The sequence below is a fragment of the Rhyacophila brunnea genome, unplaced genomic scaffold (genome assembly GCF_057557595.1).
Source record: "Rhyacophila brunnea isolate RB1 unplaced genomic scaffold, BYU_Rbru_1.0 scaffold_22, whole genome shotgun sequence".
NCBI lineage: Eukaryota > Metazoa > Arthropoda > Insecta > Trichoptera > Rhyacophilidae > Rhyacophila > Rhyacophila brunnea.
Window position 1 is genome coordinate 24170135 of NW_028232882.1, and position 25017 is coordinate 24195151.

Consider the following 25017-nt stretch of genomic DNA (forward strand, 5'->3'; position numbering starts at 1 on the left):
TCACATGACGCGATGATAATGTGTTTCTAGCATAAGTGAAAGAGTCTATCAAGAGAGTATAAAAGATAGTTCAATATGTTACACCTGTGAATACTGTCTTGGTAATATCAGTGGAATGTAAATTTACTTGTTTTTGGGTTCACCTGTAAAGAATAGAAAAATAAGATACGCTTCTTTGACCCTAAAGTCTTGTCCAGATGGCACGATTTGACTAGCGGCATGTCATCTGTCACATGACAAGCGCAAGCACTCACTAGATTCTCGACAATGCCACATTTTTATTGCCATTCCAAAATAAATTACGAACGCTTTGAGGTCAAAACGATAGTTTTATGGCCATTTCAAAATAAATTACGACCGCTTTGAAGTTGAAACGATAGTTTTATGGCCATTTCAAAATAAATTACGACCGCTTTGAAGTTGAAACGATAGTTTTATGGCCATTTCAAAATAAATTACGTCACCTACGTTGTACAATGCTGAGAATACATCTTGTTAGCTGACGTTAAATCTCAGGAGCTTTGTGAGTGGCGCTCGTTTTTTATGCCTATTTAAAAATGTAGTATGTCACACACTGCCAACTAAAACGCGTTATAAGAACGCAGCACAAATTTGGTACTTGAGTGTATAGGACGTGAGACACGCGCTATTTGGACAAGGCCTATGGGGTCAATTCGACAGTTGGATGACTTGACCACCCAATATCATCCTACATTTTCTGACAGAAAAATGTCACCTAACACGTCTACAGATGTCCTATAACCAAATTGACGATAACTGTTAGTAAAATCAAAATGCCTAGAAGGCTTTTAAGAGAGGCGTAATAAACATAATAACAATTTATTTTTAAGTATTTATCTACACATGGAGGGTATCTGTTAAATATTTTGTACTTTGACTTTTTGCCGGTTTCATGCAAGTAGATGGTATTTACACAAAACGAACCAATTTTGGTCAGTTGGCATCTATTAATTTAAAATGTTTTCAACTTTCTGTAAACTGATAACTACAATGGCATTATTGAACGGATCCAGATCCTGTATGGATACCAATGCATACACACACGTCGACTGCTTAATCTGCAAACCAGCTAACCGCACTTTTGACCAAAAATGAGATTTTGATGGAATTTTGTTATAAAGCACGTTTTCTATGCACACACGAAATTTCAATTTCCTAAACCTATAAATAAATGCGTTATCGTTCTTCACACAAAACAGCCAACTGCAGGTGCCAAATTTCCAATATCATAAATGGAACAACTCCACTCATAATATAAATTTTCTTTATATATAAAAAGGATGCTAAGACAGTGCAATAATTCATACTGTCGAACAAAGTCTTCTTGTCAACGTGTTAAAACTGTGACCCTTTTAATAACCCCTCCTATTTTAACCGCACTTCGATTGCATCGACTTCTGGTTATCGACGAGTTGTCCTCGTGTTAAAACTGTGAACTAACAAGCCCCTCCTATTTAGTTAATCGCACTTCGACTCCGCCGACTTCCAGTTATTGGCTAGATCTTCTTGTCGGACAGTAGTGTAGCTTATTTGTAAAAAAAAAATTTCCAATGAATTTTAGAATTGTTAAATCCCGCTCACTAAATTAAGTTTTTTCTCCTTCCTGAACAATTTGCCTAAATGGATTTAGCCGGTTTGCAGATTAAACAGTCGATGTATGGAAAATTTTGAGATATTTATGTAAAAAACCATTAATTATTAAAAAGAATCAGGTATGAACAATGACATCTATACACTCTCCGCCCTCCATGTCCAGACTTTCAGGCGTGGAATTCTCGTCGACTATATCGCCGTCAAAGTAAAATTTCAACTTTGCCAGCGGAATTTCCATCTCCTCCGAGAATTTCACCATCGCAACTGACATTTTCTGGAAGAAAAAAATAATAACATGAGCCTTGACTCGATAGATACAGGCCACAAATTTGAACGGTCAAAATAAGGGATATTTTTCACAGTTGTGTAAAGGAGGTTATCGGCATACATCGAAGGCATCCTGACAATATTAATAAAGACAATGGGTTATGACATTGTGTAGGTATATTTTTTGTAACATGTGGGAAGTTGTATGTATGTGTTGTATGCATGAAATTCACCAAATTATTTGAAGCCTTTGGTTGATTGTGTTGGTGTCAATGGTCTAATAGCTGCTTACGCATTAGTGCCAATGGCTATATGTCAGTCTATAATACGAACATGTCGTTAGCAAATTATATGATTTGTGTAGAATATAAAATAATGAAGTTATTTAAATACGTTAATAGACAAGTATTATTGTTAAAAACATAACTAGAACATTATTAATAAGAGTCACAATCCTCATCAGTGAGAGACACACAAACGAAGAAGACAAAACAACATCTGTAGTGAAAAATCCGTTGCTTTTCAATTGTCTTACTGAGCAATTGCACGGATGTTAATGTGCTTACTTGATCTTTTCCTATCGCCACTTCTATGGGTGACTTCATGGTCTTTGTCTGAATTTTGATTTTCAATTGATTGGGGTCAACGGTGGTCGCAATGTCGGTGACCCCGTACTTCAGTGCCGACTCCTGGGCGATGTTTGTGACACTGTGAGGTACCACGCCTCCTTCTGAAAATGTCAATGAGGTTTTTTAAACATTAATTGAACTGGCGTTTACATGGCTAAACTCCTTTATAATTATATATTATATCACTGTGGCTATCGATGGTTCCATGAGAACCAAGCAGTGTCAGCAGAATCTATGACATACGGATCGCTTTCAAAATTCATTCAATTATCTATTTAATTAATGGGTAATACACGCAATTTCTTTGTATACATTTTTCACACAATCAAATTACTACTTAGCAAGCACTTTGTTTACCTCGGCGATATTTATTAATGTTTATTATATTAAAAATATTACAAATATCATAAAATATTATAAATTACTCAAATATTCACTCTAAGGCAGATTCTAGAAAAGACCACTGAATTCAATATTAACACGTATCACCTGTTCGTTGATTTTAATGCAGCTTATGACAGCATTAATCGATACCGGTTATACGAAGCAATGCGAGAATTTGAAATTCCGACGAAAATAATTAAACTTGTAGAGATGACAATGACACCAGTACAATGCCGGGTAAAGCTTCAAACGGAAATATCCGAGCCATTTATATCACTGAATGGCCTAAGGCAAGGTGACGCTCTGGCATGCCTTTTTTTCAATATTGCGCTAGAAAAGGCGATACGGGATGCAAAGATTGATGCCTGTGGCAGCGGCACGATATTTACTAAGCCTGTGCAGCTGCTGGCGTATGCCGATGATATCGACATCATTGCCATATCAGAATTGGTGCTGAAAAAGGCATTCACAGCACTAGAAGCCTCTGCCAAAAGAATGGGTTTACAAATAAACGAGGCAAAAACTAAATTCATGCCTATCTATGTCACACCACGAGAAGTCGCACCAAAGTTAGATATTGGTGCATACAAGTTTGATACGGTCGACAGTTTCATATACCTTGGATCTCTTGTAACTTGACACAATGATATTACAGAAGAAATCAACAAGAGAATCATGTGTGCAAATAAATGCTACTTTGGTCTGTTAAGACATTTTAAGTCCCGCTTACTATCTCGCCGAACTAAAAGCACTCTTTACAAGACACTTGTAAAGCCAGTGCTCACCTACGCATCGGAAACCTGGACATTAACTTTGCGAAATAAACGAGCCCTGAACATCTTTGAAAGAAAAATTCTCCGCCGTATATATGAACCGATCAGGGATGGCACCAATTGGTGGAGAAGATATAATGCTGAGCTCTACGGGCTGTACGAAGATTGCAGCGCAGTTCAATCAATTAAGATTGGGAGACTGCGATGGCTAGGTCATGTGCACCGTATGAATGACAATGAACCGGCAAAGAGGGTGATGTCCAGCAATCCAATAGGACGTAGAAGAAGAGGGAGGCCAAAGATTCGCTGGTTAGATGGAGCTGCCAGTGACTGCCGTATTCTGGGGGTACCAAATTGGAAAGCGGCCACACTGGGTTGGGACAGGTGGAGGGAGCTGTTGGAGGAGGCCAGGACCCACACCGGGTTGTCGCGCCCCTGATGATGATGATGATACTAAAAATGTATTTTCTCACCAAATGGCTGAGATACTGAGTGTAAGCATTTTCCATCATGACGGGTTCAATAAAAGGCTATCATGATGGAACAAATCACTCACTCGTAATATTCACTTCGTAAACTCACTCCGATATATCCTCATTGTATCTTATATCGTGTAATATTGTTATGTACCTATGTAAACTGTACTTCTGTCCATCTCGCAAATAAACACACAATCTACATCATCCTCAGACTTCACTTCTTCACTCCTCTATCGCTCATCCACCTTCACATACATCCACAGTGGTGACCTCAACCGTGTCTCCAAATTACAATGGAAGTAACCAATGGATAAGAGGTAAACAAGAGTGCGCTTGCACAACAGACGAAATAGTAATGGGCTGGACATGTCGCTCGGCGACTGGACAATCACTAGACAAATGCCGTCATACAGTAGTAGGTACACATGGGACACTAAACAACCATACCCTAAAACTCGCTGGATTGACGAGGTCAAAAAAATTTGTTGATGTACGTGGCAGCAAAAAACTAGGGCATCCAACAGTGGATCGACCATAGCTGATGACGATACTACAATGTTTATAGTACAAAACATTTATGTAAACTAAATAAATTTAAATTATTATTAAAGTATTTAACATAAAAGTTTAACAATGTAATAGTTGCTTTATCAGAGGTTAATTGATTAAATGGACCTTGGATATGATACATAATATATTGTGATTTGCGACCCGGTATTCACCCATCAATACTTGCTGGTCTACAGACAGATAAGACATTAAGTTCGATGTATATTATAATTGATGACATACCGATAAATTGGCAGATGTTATATTGAATTAGTGCAGGTGTATCCTGAGGCCTCAGCAGTCGATCTCCAAGGGTCAACAGGATATGATCTATCGGTTCGCATACCAACTCAGCGAGATGCTCGAAAACCGTTGTCAATTTCTGGTGCTGTCAAATGAGAAATACAATTCATATACAGTCGAACTTGCTTATTACGATCACGGAAATAGGGAGATCTCGGATGTAATGAGGAAACATTCGTTGACATTTTAGTTTATGATTTTCTCCATACATTTATTCACTTTTATAACGAGTTACTTCTCGGGTATATCGAGCAAAACTATTAATGTGTCGATCGTTTAAAAACATTTTCGACCCAAGCAATAAAATCCTACCGGGCAGTTAACTAGACCGATACCGCCGGGATTGGATTACGTTTATGACATTAGTTAAGTGTCTAAGTACCTAATTGGTGTTTTCGCCAACAACATTGAAAAAGTATCCACGCATATGGTTGAAATCGCATGTACAAAAACCAAGCTTTGTGAAGTCGGTAGGAACCTACTGCGAGAAATCTCAAAACTTCAATCTAAGTGCTAAGTACTTTTGAACACTAAATCATTTTGACAATATGTCTTAGTTAAATAATATTGTGTCATAAATATTATTGCGGAAGCGGTACTTATATCTTGGAAAGAGAATTTTTGTAGCAGCATTAATGAAGGAATTTTAAGTAACTGCCCTCTATGCACAATTCATTTTATTTCACTCGTTATGGCTTGAGTATTTCAACAGTTTGGTTTTTTGATGTTCCGACTCTATGGATTAAATCGCATCTGTGTACACATAAAGAGAGCTCGCTTTCCAAGGAAAATGGTTGTAGAAATACTCAGCTATCAACAACGAGGAATGTCTGGGACCCACGGGTGTACTCTGTTAAAACCAAATGCTGTCAGTTCAATGCTTACATTCTAACGATGCTGCTTTACAGTGGAGAGTTATGAAAATGTTACCAAGGCTCAGAGCAACTGTATACTGAGCTCTGAGGACAGATACTTGCAGCAGATGCTAGGTATAACTTTATGAGTAACGAGAAGATAAAAAAAACAGATCGCGCAACCTCTTATCATATTGAGAATGAAGAAGTGAAGTCAGACATGGTTCAGTTTCTGATCTTCAAGCCAACCAGATTCTGGAACCTGAAAGGCCACTAAATACTATACATAGCGTCTCCAACTGGGAAGCGTGCGTGGGAGTGAATACAATATTGTTGGCATTTCTAAGTTCCGATTAACACCAGTGCATTTGTATTCATTCAATCCTCAGCTCCTCATTAATGTTGTTTGTTCAAAACATAGACAGAGATTTGCAATATCGGCAAGTCACCGCCGATACATGTATGAATACAGTTGTAGACATGATTCAGTCTATTGCAGGCCTCGGTAGAAACCACATGCGCATTACACACTCACACACACAAGAAAAATTAAAGCAACCATAAAAAAAAAGTGTGTAATGCGCGTGTGCCTTCTACTGAGGCGTGCAATGGACTGAATCATGACTGAGTAGAGTGGGACGCTACACATTATTGGCATCATTGAAAGGAAAGACACAAAAATGGGATGTGAAAAATCAAATATTAATTGTTACCTTTCTAATTTTAAATTTGAGATAGTCTTTGCTTCTCCAGTGTACTTTGACAGACAATTCTTCATTGTCCATTTCGAGGGTGCTGTCCAGAGTTTCGGAGAACGAACCTCCGTGTTCCAAATCCGCCACCGAATCCTAAAAATTATAACATCGGTTAACAATGCACTATTGCTACAATTAAATAACAGGATTATAATGTCTGACGAAGGGTGGGGAAGGGTGGAGGTATAATATATAATAGTCCACACTAAACTTTGTCAGTTGTACTGACTGCCAACACCATCAGAAATTTGTAAAAAATAAATAAGTGTGACTGACAAAGTTTAGTGTGCACCATTTATGTCGGATCTCCACCGACTATCTCCACCCTTCACCACTGCTGTACATTTATGTACATATATACGTAATTGAATGTTACATATTATTATCACGTTAAGTGACAAATAAAAGTATCAAAAAATGACTTAAAGTAATTCATTAGTACATAATATCCGTGTATGGCGTGAATATATTGATAAGTCTAAATACATAAATTCTCAGGGCAGGCAGCTCTTTATAAGGTTGGTATTCTGTGGTATGGAATTTAAATTTAACTGTGTTTTGGCTCGAAGTAGAGAAAATTGAGAAATCATTTTTTGACCCTAAGCGACAAAGCCCACCAAAACAAGCGGATCAGAGTGCTCGTGGCCAAAGTGAGTTAAGCGACGCATTCTCGCCAGAAATCATACACCGCGTCCCGCGCAACACCTCTTTGCCTATAATATTGTTTATTGGCATAGGTTCAGGTGGCCGAAGAAGCATTATTATAATTTTAGTCCTTTGTCGGCTCTTATTCACTCACTCGCGATTCATAATGGAATAATACAATATTTTATTATCTATCTGAATTATTTCTTTGGCGGCACATAATTACATACTCACATAATAATTATTTTAATATTATTACTAATTTACGAAGACTTTGAAAATTTTATTAGTGCGCGCTTGTTGACGACGCTCCAGCAGGCGGCTAAATTAGAGACCCCAGTAACCCTTTCGCCTGTGAATACATAGTAAAACGTCGCGCTGAGAAGCAAAAAGATGCATGCACCCCACCTGTGTGCGTTGAATTACGAGACGGGCGGGCGCAGCGCCTCGACAGTGCCAGTGTGCTCTGCCGTATTTGATTACATATTATTTTCGATGATTCATTGCGCCACTTGTGAAATTTGTGCGCGCGCCCCGCCATGCTCCTTTGTGTGTGGCTTATCCTTAAGAAGCCGATTTACAGAATTAAAATTAAGAAAAATATCAAAAAAAAGTAAAAACGGAGGTTAGTGACTTTGAAACTACATAATGGCATCTAGTTATGTATTTTCAATGAAGAAATATAATTAAATAAGTAATAAACTATAGCTTACATTTAACATAACTGGTTTGGCAGAGTGAGGTGAAGAAAAAAGCGGCTGCCTATTGTCACCATCATCAGAATCGCAACCTATAATGAGTGGAAATATATATTTTATATGAAACCAACAACTGTCACTTTTGGCTTTGTGCGGTCCTGTCTCCATCATGGCGGTAGGTTCCGCTGACAAAACTATTAGAACGACGTTCGAAGAAACTTTCAAAGTCGAGCAAAGTAAAAACGGGTGTGACAAATTATAAAAACCGCATGTGTGAGCAGGGAATGTGGATTCATCTATCATCAATCGGCAAGTTTTCATTTAATCCTTTATTCAATCCAACACCTACTTAATTCAACCTACCACAAGTTGTTGCTATTAGTCTTTCGCACGCTCAGTGTTAAAATATTAACCCGTTCTCGCACAATCAATAAGAAAGATAAGGCATTTAAAAATAATACCAAATTTTTTTTATCAACAATAATAAAATTATAAATGGTTGTATTTCTCGCTAGGATTTTGAAAAGCATCATAGCATCCAAAGGGATAATTATTAAAAACTGATTAATTATGTACTAATATAAAAAAATGTTGACATGTCTAATTTCATTTATCATGAATTTATTGCAAAAAGAGGTTAATCAGCTAATAGAAATAAGCATATTGTTCTAGTTTGTAATTAAAATGATAGAAAAAAAAATTATTGTTAAAACCATCCAGTTAAGCTTGAATTGGACAGATGATTCTTATAAGAACAAAATCTTGTAATACAAACCTTCACTTTGTGAAGGCTTAGGTTTAGGATCGGACATGGTCGAAAGAAGGTACCTACATGGACTTCCCATTCATAAATAGATGCAGATGCCTTGGTTACGGTGCGAGTTGATCAACCATTTAAAATAAAACATATTTGCACCAAATGTGTTTTAATATATCGACCCTTAATCGGCAGAACAACGTAAGCGACACTTTTTGGTAAATTGCGTTTTAAATTGAGAACTGTTCAATATCACCTAGCGCGTAAGTAACAAAAATATTAGAGCCCGATCTCAATCGCGTGACATTTTTTTAGGGTCTGTGCCTTTTAGCGTTTCAACTTGTATAGCATTATAAAGTAGAGCAAAACAACGTAACCGACGTTATTTGATAGTGTAAGCTACGGTACGGTTTATTCGGTGGTCCGTCTGGTAGTGAGTTGTTCGAAAACCGATTTGGGAGCAAAGCTCGCGCCGTCCAGTTAAACTGGCTGAGATAAAATAAACCTGGTAATAGAGTTTATTAAACAATAATTACCCGCCGTTCCATGTCACTACTGTCGGAATAATCTACGAAGAATAGTATCTTCCTGTAGATTTTTGAAATGTTAAAAATGTATATAAAATTTATACTGAAAATTTGGATTATTTGAATGAATCCACTAATGTCGTGATTCGGAATGTTTTCAGAAACGTATTTAATAGACAGTAAGTTCAACTTGGGTTTTCATCTACCAAAAACGATAATAGTGTTCTTTTTGCGAGAAAGTAACAAATATGTCTGGTGACGAGAGACTTCGGCTAATTGAAACGGATACTTACAAATGTCCCCTTACCGTAAAGGATAAATGCAAGGAGATGTTCTTTAATGATCTGGCCAAAAGTAAAAATCACAATGACGTTTTGTGCGCAAGTTTTGACCTCGAGAAGGTGCTAAACACTCCCTAGTCGAAATACGCATACTATAATGAAAGTATCTACGAAAGTGGAACAAATAATGGATACTGCTTTTTATGGGGTGAAACTGATGGTAAACGTGGCAGTAATGAGATCTCCGCAATCATGCACAAATCTTTGGACAGGACTGACAAAGCGGGAAAAAATCAAGGAATTATTATACTGTGATTGGTCAGAATAAGAACCGGGCAACACTGGGTATGCTATCTTATTTTATGAAAAATTCAACTTTCATTGAATTGATAGAAATACATTTTCTATTACCAGTGGGTCTATTCTGTAATTTATCGACCGCTAAAGTGATAAAGTGATAAATATTATCAAACTTAGGGTAGGTTTGTATTATAGAATTAGCACGTATTGTAACAATTACAATACGTTGATTGTAATTGTTGCAATAAGTACTAACACTTTTATATAAACCTACCCTAAGTTTGATAATATCTATCACTTTAGCGGTCGATAAGTATAGAATAGACCCACTGGTCGTACTACGATGCCGGTTGATTCGATTCATGCGACAATTGAGTCATTTATATTCAGAGTAGTTTGGGCACTATCAGAATGACCCACTATCATTTTCAACGCTAGGTCATCATGTCATATGCAGAATTCCGTGACTGGAAATCTTTCGCTGCTACTTGCATTCCTTCAAACTTCAAAATTAAATTTGGTGAATTACGAAAGGCATAATTTAAAAAACTTACCAAATATTGTACCTACTCTGGTGACAGTAGGACTAAACTGTTAGACCTAGAAAATGTCATCAGATCCCGATCAAGTGCTGTGATGCTTTAAGCGCAGCCACCCTTGCTGTATAGTGCTAAATCACCAATATCGGAGATCGAGTATAACGATCTTAAAAGTCTCTGTGTTAAATGTAATATCCCTCAGAGATGACGGATGAGTTTATGAAACTGCCACATGGATTATCAGTGGAAGATACTTTACCGGAATCCGATCAGGAAGATGTGAATGAGGATAATACAGCGATTACTGCTTAAAAAATGTGGGACAATATTTTTTTTGTAAAACTGAATAGTTGAATTTTATTTTATCATAATTAGTAGGTCCCCATATTTAATTATGTACGAATAGATACGTACCTATTTCATTTTGAAAAATAACAATACTTGATAATATTAATAATATAAGCGAAACCTTAAAAATACCAATCATTTATTTTTATTTTACCTATATGTGATTAAGTATCTACAAGCAAAAATATTAATTTAAAAAGTCAAAGTATTTTTAATTTATTTAACAACGCCCCCTTTCGTAAAATAAATGGGTACTTATGTTATTTATTTTAATACCTAATTAGTAATGCCCTGTCATGATAATTAGCATGAAATTTATAAATAAAAACGACTACGCCAAATAGCGTAAGCGACAGGCCTGGAAAAAATATTGCATCATAGACATAAGCAAAACAGCGTTACCGCCACTATCTCGAAAACTAAAAGCACTAATACAATTGTTTTATAATTTCCGTATAGGCAGTAACCAATTATTATTAACCACATTAACAGAATTCATTTTTGGAACTAATTACGGGAATAATTTAAAAAAAACCTTCTCTAAAATTTATGAATTGTCGCTTACGTTGTTCTGCCGATTAAGGGTCGATATCATGCAGAGTTGAGTGTTCCTCGATGGTTATAAAAGAATTATTACCCAAATTGATATAATTGTTGGCATAGCTGGCCCGACCACGCGACCGCCTGCCGCGGTTGGGAGTCCGGCGTCTGCCACCAGTGGACGTCCTTCTCCGCGCTCCTCTGCCCCTTAAGTTTCTAGGCGTTATCTGTGGCACGGCGGCGGCACCCGAGAAATACGTTGTGATTAACTCAGTCAAATACTCTGGAATCGACGGTACCCGGGAGGTGCTCCGTGTCATGCGTTGCACGTTTTCTTGATCTGAAAAAGTATGCAAATTGCAAACTCCAATAAAAACTTTACTGAATATAATTTACTATATACCTAAAGTTAATTATTGGAAATTAAATTAAACTTACACGCACGTTAAACAAAAAGACATTTGATATAAAACTAATTAAAAATATTTTAATCGGATCATTAAATGTAGATTTGCATAATGAGAAGAGATATGGCATCATAATGACACATAGGGTCTTTTAGAGAAATTTCGAGGACCGGGAAAACCGATATTTTTCAACCCCCTACAAAATCTACACCAATGGAAAGATAACATAAAGGCCATATTGCGACACCCCTGTATTTAACATAATATATCGTGAATGCAGAACTACAAGGTTCGAAGTGTTTATTTTTGGTAAAACAAAAATAAAAGTGAGGCAGTTTAGAATGCAGGCGGCCCTCGACATTCGCACGTATTTGGTTCCTGATGTGTTCGAATGTTGGATGTTCGAAAGTAGGGGGATGTAAAAAAACAACATCAAAAAGTGTACAACTTTAAAATATTTATTTATCAATGGGTATAATGAAGCTAACGAGGCGTATTAGCAATCAGGTGTATTCTTGATAAATTTGTTAAGAGATAGTTCATTACCACCCTTTTACGTATTTGAGAAGGTGACGGGGAGCGGAGGAGAGAGGAGTGACTGCATGGAAGTACACAGTTTTTGTTTTATCAACAAAAATCTAAATTTTAAGAAATGTACGAAATAGCGAATTGTGTGAAAGTAGAACGTTCGAAAGTCGTAAGCCACCTGTACTACTTTATTGTTGTTTTTTCTGTTACAAAGAAACACTTAGAACCTTGTAGTATTAGGTTCGCGATATGTCTATGTCTACTACAGTAAAATAATTGAATACATTCATTCTAATTTTAAATAACATTGGTTTATGTGGAGCTCATAGAGGTATTAGGTATCATAGAGGTGGAGCTATTTCTTCTGATTCTTTATTCTGGCGCTACAAAACTAAGCCCCCACTAGCATCTATCGCCATCCAGGTCTGTCCAAAGCCGCTTCCTCTTGTTTTGAATGTCCAAGGTCTTTAATCCAAGTCGACACCATCCCTCCGTTTCGTATGAGATTGACAAGATTTTCGTTTGCCTTCCGGCTTCTAGAATGTCAAGTTTCCTGTCCTGTATGAAGCGTACAACTAGTTTTTGTATCTCTGTCTCCACCCTGACTGTGGGTCATTGATGAGAATGAGCCCAGCCACTCTATGGTTTTGATCAAGCATCATATTAGTGTTGTGTATCAGTGGCGAAGATTCCATAGTATGCGATTATTTAAAGCCTACCTACTTAATCTTTTATAATCACTTGATTATTTTATATTCTATAAAAATAATTTAATTTACCAATGACAAACAGATGTCATATAATAAATGTTGCAATCTGCAAAGGTTTAAAAAAATATACCCATCTCGCGAGTGGAGAACTACAAGGTTCTAAGTGTTTGTCCTTGACGAAATAAAAGTAACAATGTGGCAGCTTAGAATACTACTTCATTGTTGAGTTTGTTTTTTCAAGGACGAACACTTAGAACCTTGTAGTATTAGGCTCGCGATCTGTCTTCACATAAATAAGTGTCGGATTATTTCTCTAGGAATTGTGTTATTTTTTCGTATGGACTTAACGTTACGTAACCTGTCAGTCTATAGCAGGGATGGCAAACCTATGGCACGCGTGCCACCAGTAGGCAGATGATTTTGCATGGCACGTGAATTTATTTTGACGAAAAAAAATGTTTTACCAATAAATATAAGTATGTATAAGTATATAATGTATACTTAATATTAAAAAATAATGACGACATGCGTATTTTCTTCGGTTTTTGAAATTATTTAAAAATAATATATAACTAACCAGTAATATTTACCAATCGATGCAGAAACGGAAACAATGAAGTTCATGCCTAAATGACATATCGCACTATATAAAAAATTGCAGGCAAATACACTTCAAGAATAACGTTTTAATATAAGTGTATAATTGCATAGGTCAGTCTTTAGGATTTATGCATCACACATAATATTATCGCACTGACCTCATCAGGTGGCGAAGGAAACCGCACCATGAACCTCTGATTTTGATCAATTTACAATGCTTGATACCACTGTAGCGAGAGAATGCCTCATCTGATCGGAGCAATTTTGGTATCAATTTGTACGTAAATACTCAAGCTTAGTAATACAGTAACAAACAATTTCATTGCTACCCACAAAAATGGCTGTACCAAATAAGAAACAGTTCAGTTATGGGAAATATATGAAAGAAGCATTTTTAAAATGCTCCCACGATCTCTTTGAAAATTTTGAAAACAAGGAAATAAATAATCAAAGAATAAAAGATATGCCTTCTTCCAGATCTCCACAGCCTACCTCTTTCCAAAAGTCACCCTTCGCCACTGTTGTGTGTTAGGTATGTGGAGTTATTTACCTGTATTCGATGTGACGCTTGGATCCGTGATTTTCTCAACACTCTTTGCGGTAGCTTTGGATGTGACGCATCGATCAGTGATTTTCGCAACACTCTTTGCGGTAGCTTTGGATACCCTCTTTCCTTTCTTCATCTTCTCTTTTGGTTTTTCTTCCGATTTTGGTTCTACAATTGTGACTGCAGAATCATCGAAAGTGTGATCTAAGTCATTTGAAACAGGTTGAGGTTTTATATCGGGAACCCATTTGTCTTTCATGCCTGCAAAATGAAAGATTCTAATTATAATTTTTTTTTGTTTTTCCCGTCTGCGATCCCGGCTATATGGGAGTGTGCATAGGGTAAAATTGTATCATATTGTGATAGCAACACTGGTATAGTTAAAAATACTGGTGCACTTAAGCCACCTACAAACGTAACTACATAAATTGAGCGGTATACTTTACACAAATATACACATGACCATTGTCAATTAGAAAGTATTTAAATAGGTATTTGTTTAATCTAAAGCAGGGGTTCACAAACTTTTTCGTCTGAGGGACAATTTTGAAATCAAGAACATTTGGCGGGCCACCCTTTCTTTTTAATCACTTCTTATTTCTATTTCACCCAAACTTCAATATATTTAAAAAAAATAAATAAAAAATGATAAGTTTTATTTTTGATAAAAATATGCAGCCTCTCACTTGCCGCCATATAAAACCTCCCGGCACTTAATACAACATATACAAACATAAGGCAAAAAAATATTTCATTATCTCCTATATATTATTATCCTACAGCTTTCCCGATATTTGGCGAACGATTGTGTGCCTTATTCGTCACGTCCGATGGGTTAAAAAAAAAATCAGTTTTCGGATCGTTAAAAATGGGTTTTTCATAGTTGACAGCCGTTTGACGAAATTCCACCCAAAATCGGTGATTTTTATTCATTTCCCGATACATTTTCCAGCGACACGCCACTTTATTGACAACTGATTATGTCGGAAATTTATTTTTTCACAATGTTTGCAACACTCAAACCGACTAACCAAAGATGGCTGCTTTAAATATAAAATGCGTTTTAACCGATATATACAATCGATTTTCACAAACTAATCATAATAAGATAAACCGATAAACATATTAGAACTGATTTATTTAAATTTTTATGAATTAAGTTCTTTGTTTTTAGTTAAGTTTCTACACCTCTGACGGAAAGGAAGTCTTTTGACACTACGAATTTATCACGCTATGTGTACTTACATACATTATCCCAATTTACTCACCACATATTTACTTATCGGATGCATTCGAGTGGCTGTAATTCGAAGTGAGCACAATTTTATAAAACTCAACACAGTCACAAAAAAATCACTTTAAAAACTACATTCCGACATCATTACGAAGTTGTAGCTGAGATTATTTACGTCTTATAATGATTTTAAAGATGCACATCACTATATAATAACTCACATTTATAGCAAGTACCTATAGATAACTATAATTATTCAAATAAACAATAACATTTATACGAATTCACATTAAAAATATTTATTTCATTTCACTGCGGGTGCGCGCGTACGTCATTTCAACGCAAAGAATAATATTTTAAAATTTGATGTCACTTTTGTTTTTTTTTTGTAAGGCTGTCGAATGAAATTTTTTTTGAACCAATGAAACTTATATACATTTAATTAGCTCATTATAACCCAAAAATATTGAAAAGGTATCAACCTATGCGATCAACCCAGTGTTGCCAAGTCAAAATTTTAAAATTCAGTAGATAGACATGGCAACACTGACTATGCGATCAACCCAGTGTTGCCAAGTCAAAATTTAAAATTTCAGTAGATTTTGACAAAAAATTCAGTAGATTTCATAAAATATCAGTAGATTTTGAAAAATGTGGTTTATTAGATATAATTTAAAACTAATAAGAATAACAATAACTAATAATATTAATTTATTGTAAACAATGATGATATTAATGGGTAAAATGGCGCTCTTGGGTAGAGTTACAATGCTTTTTATGTCAATTTAGAAGTGTATAACATCAAAAAAGGTCATGCGTAAATCATTTCAAGTTTATTATTAAAAGAATCATCAGTTAATTTACAATTATGGGGAAACACAAATATCAGTAGATTTCTTGAATTTCGAAAAAAAATCAAAAATTCAGTATATTGGCGAAAAATATCAGTTGATCTACTGAAATTTCAGTAGACATGGCAACACTGGATCAACCATTGAATATTATTTCAAAGTTTGATAACGTAACATTTTTTTTATGGCTGTTAAATGATAATTTTTTAAACCAATGAAACTTATATACATTCAATTAGCTCATTTAACCCAAAAATATTTAAAAGGTATTCAACAATAATTGGTGTTATACATATTATTTAAATCATTATCAACCAGGATCAATCCACTGCTGGATAAAGGCCTCCCTAGCCTGATTCTATTCCTTTCTGTCATTTGAATTCCTGTATTTATCAAAATCGGTGATATTATATAAATCCTCATATTCATATCGTCATTATAATCATCGACCTGAACCAATCCACTGCTGGACAAAGGCCTCCCTACCCTGATTCTACTCCTTTCTGTCATTTGAATTGCTGTATATATCAAAATCGGTGATATTATATTTATCTACATATTCGTATCGTCATCATCATCATCATCAACTAGGATCAATCCACTGCTGGATGAAGGGTTCCGCAACCTGATTCTACTACTAGCAGTTAAACGAATTTGTGATACTATACCTATTTATATCATCCTTATCAACATCGACCTGAACCAATCCACTGCTGGATTAAGGCCTCCCTAGCCTGATTCTATTCCTTTCTGCATTTTAATTGCTGTATTTATCAAAATCGGTGATATTATATTTACCTACATATTCATATTGTCATTATCATCATCGACCTGAAGCAATCCACTGCTGGATAAAGGCCTCTCTAGCCTGATTCTACTCCTTTCTGTCTTTTGAATTGCTGTATTTATCAAAATCGGTGAAATTATATTTATCTACATATTCATATCGTTATCATCATCATCATCATCATCAACTAGGATCAATCCACTGCTGGATGAAGGGTTCCCTAGCCTGATTCTATTCCTTTCTGTCATTTGAATTGCTGTATTTATCAAAATCGGTGATATTATATTTATCTACATATTAATATTGTCATCATCACCATCGACCTGATCCAATCCACTGCTGGATAAAGGCCTCCCTAGCCATATTCTACTCCTTTCTGTCATTTGAATTGCTGTATTTATCAAAATCGGTGAAATTATATTTATCTACATATTCATATCGTTATCATCATCATCATCAACTAGGATCAATCCACTGCTAGATGAAGGATTCCGCAACCTCATTCTACTACTATCAGCGAAATGTCAAACTGTCTGACGTGAATAAAAAACCCATCCCGAAGAGAAAACTATGGCGCCATCTATGCATACTTCACAATTATATTAAAATCCAACACCGCCAAGCCGTCTCCAAGACCTAGCGAGACAGACTGGCGAGAGCCAGCTGGCTCAGCTAGTGTAAACTTATATTTTTAACTAAATATACATTTTTATCTAATTAATATACTTGTTTATAAACGTTTTTTCACAAATATAGGTACTTCCAAATAAAAAAGCCATTTGATGAGCATGTTTAACTATATTTTTCAACATAACCGGTAAAATTTGACAGCTGACAACACAACAACTGTGGCCCGTAACTGCACCTGCACTGAACCCCCTCAGTTCGCACATCCGCATACACAAATATCAAAGTGTCTGACCATTCATTCTTGCCAGAAGATATTTAATTCTAAATGTATTTTTTTATATTTAATATGAAGAATAAAAAATAATATAGATTCAACATAAATCTCACGGGACATAATTAGCCCGCGGGACACACTTTGTGAATCGCTGTTCTAAAGTATCACTGATTGAGAATGCTCTTATTTTACAATGTATTCATATATTGTAAAACTGTTTTCACCACTAGACCACAATGGCTTACATGTAAATTAAAATTGTACATATTACATTTCACCGTAGCACAGTTCTCCGTGAGCTTTCTTATCGAGATGAAAAAAATGCATGTTGTTCGTGGAGCATTGCAGACAATAATGTTCCAATTTTATTAGATCCTAACCCATCCTAACCTAACAATTAATAATCCAGTATATCCGCTATTTTCAAAATTTGTTTGCCACTGGCTTCCTGTAAACACACCGACAAGAACTGTTTTATTTAGACATGAATTTTATCTCAGTACTATACGAGCCAAAGAGGTTGGACGGTCTTTAATATACGACCATATATTTCCGATACAACATTTCACAGTGAAGTGTGATAAACGTGATAAAAGTGCGGCAAACTGCATATGTACAAATTTCCGTACATGGGCCACAATAGAGTCGAATATATGTCATTCTCCTGCGTCCAAACCACTCATCTAACGTAAAAATATATTAGGATATAAATTATAGTAAATGTTCTCTACTTTATTTTACTGGTTAACTTATTTTAGCATAGATTTATGATCAGAAACCTGTTTATAAGTATTCATTTTCCGACGTTACCGCCAATAACTTGAGGTGGCAAAGTGAAAATTCAAAAAGAGAACACAAAATACATAAGTATAAAAATTCACGCGAAACATTCTAGGTAAACACCTTTTTTTGACAGGAACGACTGGGCCAAGTATATAAATAAAATAGGTTCAAATCATCCTTTTGCAAATTTTGTATTTATTATACAAAGAAATGAATCAAATTAACTTATAAACTCTTGGTTTAAAATCTTGGTAATATTATAACTAGTACTCCATATCGTCATTTTGGTTGAGGTGTTTTAACAAAAAAAACCAAACCAAAACCTAATACAACCTACTCATTTTTGGGTTACAGTACAAGTACTATAAAATTACCAAAATCTTAATTATTAGTATTTATTTCAACTCTTCCAGAGATAAACAACAACTTTTGTTATTTTTAACTTCATGCTCTGAAGTGACAGTTCTAAAAATTTCGACATGAAAATTGGCAGATAAGATTAATATTACACTGTAAAATTGTTAGATACATTACATTGAAATTTCTTCACAGTATTACTGCAGTATTCATCTTCTGATGAAGACATTTCCGTAAATCCGAAATGCCCAAATGGAAGAATGACAATCGACAATCAACAGAAAACAAAGTACATGCAATTTACCTATTATCTATGCAAAGTACCATAAACCATAGAAAGAGCATAGACTACTTTTAAGGTAATGCCAGCGCTCCATTGGCGAGCCAAAAGTCCGAGGACAATAAGTCTTCAGATTTTTCTACGTTCTGCTACTGGCTAACAGACGTTCAACGAAACGAGGTATATTATTAATGTCGCCAGATTTTTTCTCAGCTCACTAATTTTCCTCACACGAAATAATTTATTATTTTCACACCGAAATTAAAGAACTATTTTTAACGTAGAAATTAAACAAAGAAATTAAAGAATTCAGAATTGAAGAATGAAGATTGTCCAATCTCTTTGAAATTAAATCTTTTTTTGATATTCTAAATTATAGTACCTATTTTGAGCGTAGTAACGTACATAATAGTATACGTAGGTACCTACCTAATTATTTTTATGCCGGCGCTCCATTGGCACGCAAGTCAGACGATTTACAGTCTTCGGACTTTTTTTTCGCGTGGAGCACCCCAGGTCTGCGGACTTTTTAATCCGCAGACCAGGCTCGTTGGATTTCAAACATGTTTGATATTTTACTCGCCGAGCCGCTGAAATTCGTACGTTCACCACGCTTTACCGTCACATTATTTATATCTATGCCGACGGACGACAGCGCCATATATTAGTCTATGAGCGCCATCATTATTTTACTGTCATTCAAAGTGTTCGGACATCGAAAACAACAATGGTAGATCTACGAGTGCATTCGAAAAGTTTCTTGGAAGATTTTATTAGTTGTTTTAAAGACAACCCGTCGTTGTGGAAGACGACCAGCCCACTATACAAGAATCGTGATGCCAAGTCCTTGGCGTATGCGGAACTTTTGGAAATATTAATCAAAGTGGAGCCGCAGGCAACGGTCAACGATGTCAAAAAGAAAATACAGACATTGAGGTCGGGTTACAGAAAGGAGAGAAATAAAGTAAGGACATCATATCGAAGCGGAGCCGGCACAGACGCAGTTTATCTACCCAAACTGTGGTACTATAAAAATTTGGAGTTCTTGAACGACCAAATGGAAGTACGTAGGAATGCTTTAAAGCTATTTATTATACACGTGCAGATTATGAAATTGTCGTACCTAGCTCTGAAAGTGACATCGCATTAGATTAGCTACTATTAAGCAATTAAAACATACAGCTATGAATCATTTCTAGTCACAATAAAATTACTTATTCTTTGCTGAGGTAGGTAATAAATAATAATAATATATAGGTACGAGGGAATGCTTTAAAGCTATTTATTATACACGTGCAGACTATGACATTGTCGTAGCTCTGAAAGTGACATCGCATTAGATTAGCAACTATTAAGCAATTAAAACATACAGCTATGAATCATTTCTAGTCACAATAAAATTACTTATTCTTTGCTGAGGTAGGTAAGAAATAATAATATATAGGTACGATCATGGCGGTGGAAGCGCGGCTTATTGAGTCGTGGTCGGGTCCCAGGTTCAAATCCTGGGTCTGACAAGTACACATTGAATTTCAATTTGTGTATGAGTCAGAGTATGGACCTAATATGTTGAGCAAGTGGCTGACATCCATTTCTCGTAAAAACAAAATCTGTCAATACAAACCTCCACTCCGTGGAGGTCCATATTATGATCGGACATGGTCGAAAGAAGAAGAAAAGAAATGATCATAAAATCAAAAATCGCTCGAGTTAGGTTCCTTCAGAGACAATCAATAAATCGTCAATCATCAATCAAAATTAATGGTACAGTTTGGTTATGAGGAATACAGCGGAAAACACATTTTGAAAATACCCGATATACTGGATTACACCAATTATACCAATATCAATATTAACCGTATGAAGGAATGGGTACTTAGGGGAGAGATAATAAAAAACAAGTTTGAGTATTATGTTGTATTTTAACAATTTACATTTTGTTTTACAGAATCGAGCTCAATATCCAGCATGGTGGACGATTTGGAATACATGTCTCCTGATGAGAGTTACTCCAACTCGTTAAACAACGAAGATTGTATTGAGGTAAAACATTTTAACTAAATTGTTACATTGGTTTAATTTATCTATTGCTTATCATACTTTCTTGCCATGTGACAGCTCCGGTAGTATTAAAATATTTTTTTGGTGCAGGTATTTTTAATCTGCCTTCGTCTAAACGTTTGAAAAAATCAGATTTTCTCAGTACGCCTCCATCTGAAATACGTCCATTTGTTCCAACATCAACATAAATAAATTCATAATTAGCATTTGCAATCGCCATCAAAACAATGCTGTGGAAATGTTTGTAATTATAAAAGTGGGAGCCGGCGCCTGCAGGTGGCACGATTGCAATGTGTTTCCCATCAACTGCACCCAGGCAATTTGGAAATTGCCATTTACTATTAAATTCTTCTGCAATCGTCTCCATTTCTTCGTGCGTATCAGGGAACTGCAACAAAAAATAATCAACATTTTATTTACAGATAGAATATTCGCCTTCAACATCCACGTTGTCGACTACTCCAAGGTCGAATCTCAATAGAGCACCAGAACCCCCATCGTTCAAACGAAAAAAATCGAATGATAGCGCCAAGAAAGTGTTAGAATTAATCACCGACAAACTAAGCAAGACTGAAGATGAATTTGATGTTTTTGGCAAAATGATGGCCATGAAACTACGATCGATGTCACAGGGACAAAGATTGCTGGCCGAGAAGCTGATGCATGAAGTTGCCTTTATGGGACAAAGTGACAAAATAATGCCAGCAACTACTGTTCATACTCAACCAGTTTATCGTATATTAAGCAAAAATGTACAAAAGCCGGTATAATAAATTAATGTTTTTTGTATGAATAAATATCTTGTAAAAATATTTGTTTTTTTGTTTGTTTTTATGCCTATAAACCTTAGCTTAAGCGATACAACAAATGGTAAGTATTTGAGCTATGTTAGCAAACCTATATTATTATGTGGCCTCATTTAGAAATCAAATTCCATGCTTGCTTTTCGAAGAATATGACTAGTATTACAATACATTCAACAGGAATAATTAAGCAGCTTGCTTACAGCCTATATGGAGAGTCCTGGCTAGGTACAGCATTCTAATGGTCTATTGAATATTTAGCATGTCAACGATGGCCTTATTTGTGACTATATATATACCTATCTCAAATGCATCTTGTCTGCCATTCTTATGATGTTGCCGTCTATGATTTATATAGGTAAAACAATCCACTAAACGTTCACTTTATAAGACCAACCAATGTCTACTTGTTAATGATATATTTGTAAATTTACCCAACTTTATTAGATGACGTATAATATAATACACACCTTGAAATATTCTCCTTTCAAAACGTCAATGATGACTTGGCAAGTTTCGGGAATTATCTTGCCCAGAGTTTGTCTTCCAATCGCAGTTCTATAATGCAAGTCAGTGAATGTTCCGCCGGCAACCAAAAATCGCAGGGTTGCACATAATCTATCATGAGGAGAAATAGCTTCCCTCATCATAGTATTTTTTTCTTAATAAATGGGGAGACCAAATTATACAGTTCTGTGTATACATCCTCCGACATTCGCAAATAATTGCGGAAATCGCTCGGTTGCAAACGCAATTCTCGTATTAAATTTGTGTGGGATAATGTCGTTCGTTTCCTTATCCAATGTTTCACCCAGTATTTGTGTACCCTTTGCTTCGTTATTACATTATCTGCCACCCAATAACCCAAAAAACATAAAACGTCGGTATCATTTAACGCCATCACGATTTAACTGTCAGATATACGTATATTATCTATGCTGTCAAAGTCGACTGTTTTACTCGTCAAATTAATTATATACTCGTTTCGTTGAACGTCTGTTGGCCAGTAGCAGAACGTAGAAAAATCTGAAGACTTATTGTCGTCGGACTTTTGGCTCGCCAATGGAGCGCTGGCATTATAGTACTGTTGTCGTAAATCATACTTCAGTGCTAGGTAGGGTATGGTAAGGTAATGTGGTGATACAGATAATTTGGTGATAGTTTGTATAAAGTGTATTCAAATAACCCGCCGTCAGAAAAATTTCAAGAATAAGGCATAATATATTATATGTGTAGGGGTCGTCGATGTGAGGGCCAATGGTATGGTGACGACGGGTGCCGGACGAAATCCCGAAGGCCGAAATCCCAAATGGCCGAAATCCCGAAAGCTGAAATCCCGAATACCGAAATCCCGAACGCTGAAATCCCGAATGGCCGGAATCCTGAAGGCTGAAATCCCGAAAAATACAAACACCAATAATTGGGCAATCTCGAATTGTGCAATTTTTGCAAGAGAGACAAAATTCATTTGTTCTACAAAATTGTCTCTCCTGCAAAAAAATGCACAATCTGCAAAACCCATTTTCCGCAAAAAAATGAGCTTCTGTCTCTCTGGTAAAAATTGCGTAATTCAAGATTGCGCAATTATTGACGTTTGTATTTTTTTATTTTTCGGGATTTCGGCCTTCGGGATTCCGGCCATTCGGGATTTCAGCATTCGGGATTTCGGTATTCGGGGTTTCGGCTACGAGATTTCGGCTTTCGGGATTTCGGCCATTCGGGATTTCGGCCATTCGGGATTTCAGCATTCGGGATTTCGGCCTTACATATATTATTAACCGAAATCCAGAAAATACTCAATGGAACATCGGCGAAATTCATTTTTAGCGTCACGTCGTTCCTCAATTCAACAAAATTCCGCACACCTAGCATCGTCTCGCGGCACACCGGTTGCGGAGCACTGGTCTAGACGGTCAGGAAAGTGTACACGTCTGCCTGTACGTGTGACGTAATCATGCTGGCTGATGTTTTCTGGTGCTGGATCATTCAGTGCCGGTTTCTCCTTTGATGAGTTGTCATCCTCCTCTACCATTATGTATGCAGGTTTGAGGCGGTCTACAGTGACTGTGGTGTCCTTACCTCGAACTTGAATGACGTAGGTCCGGGTATTCTGGCTGATAACTTTGTGTGGGCCAGTGTATGGCGACTGCAAAGGTACTTTGACCATGTCATCTCGGAGTAGCACATGCAAGGTCTTATCCAAATCTTTGAACATGAATGAGTGCTTCCCGTCGTGGTGCGTTGTTTCGGCGCGTTGCAACTCATAAAAATGTTGTCGGAGATATTTGACGAAATTGGCTGGTTCGCAGTCGTTGGGTTGCTTTGACCCTAAGAATTCGCCCGGTAACCGTAGAGGTTTGCCATAGACCAGCTCGGCTGAGGTAGTTTTGAGATCTTCTCGCCAAGCTGCACTGATTCCCATCAAGAATGTGGGTAGTGTCTCTGTCCAACGCTTTTTTTGATGGCATTTGATGGCTGCTTTCATTTGACGATGTAACCTCTCGACCATGCCATTTGCTGCGGGATGGTACGCGGTGGTGTGAATGTGAGTTGTACCTGCCAGACGATTTAGTTGTTCGATTAGCTGTGACTCAAACTGTCTTCCTTGGTCCGTAGTGATTCGGACTGGAGTTCCAAACCACGTAATCCATCCGGAGTAAAATGCTCGTGCCACAGTCTCTGCTTCTTGGTCTTTCAACGGGAAGGCTTCTGGCCATCTAGTAAAGCGGTCTACACATGTTAAACAGCATCGATATCCCTCCGACGGTGGTAGGCTGACAATGTCGATGTGGACGTGCTCAAATCGAATTGACGGTGGCACAAACGCGCCTAATGGTGCTGAGACATGGCGTGTAACTTTATTTTTCTGACATTGAATGCAACTGCGAGCCCATCGCTTGCAGTCCTTTTCGATAGAAGGCCA

At 36.5% G+C, this 25017-nt stretch overlaps 2 protein-coding genes across 2 annotated transcripts; one reads left to right on the top strand and one right to left on the bottom strand.

The window, feature by feature from the left end:
- Positions 1-319: 319 nt before the first annotated feature.
- Positions 320-19262, bottom strand: Rad60 (DNA repair protein Rad60). The gene is made up of 8 exons (XM_085949649.1): positions 19128-19262; positions 14038-14295; positions 11340-11582; positions 7966-8042; positions 6566-6700; positions 4939-5083; positions 2448-2611; positions 320-1888 (listed from the first exon to the last, which is right to left on the bottom strand). Exons 1-8 carry the CDS (start codon positions 19177-19179, stop codon positions 1730-1732), a joined length of 1233 nt encoding a protein of 410 aa, XP_085805775.1. The 5' UTR covers positions 19180-19262; the 3' UTR covers positions 320-1729.
- Positions 19263-19688: 426 nt separating this feature from the next.
- On the top strand, positions 19689-24754 carry LOC147070256 (uncharacterized). The gene is made up of 4 exons (XM_085949930.1): positions 19689-20293; positions 21179-21273; positions 21714-21978; positions 24711-24754. Exons 2-4 carry the CDS (start codon positions 21199-21201, stop codon positions 24752-24754), a joined length of 384 nt encoding a protein of 127 aa, XP_085806056.1. The 5' UTR covers positions 19689-20293; positions 21179-21198.
- The last annotated feature ends 263 nt before the right edge of the window (positions 24755-25017 follow it).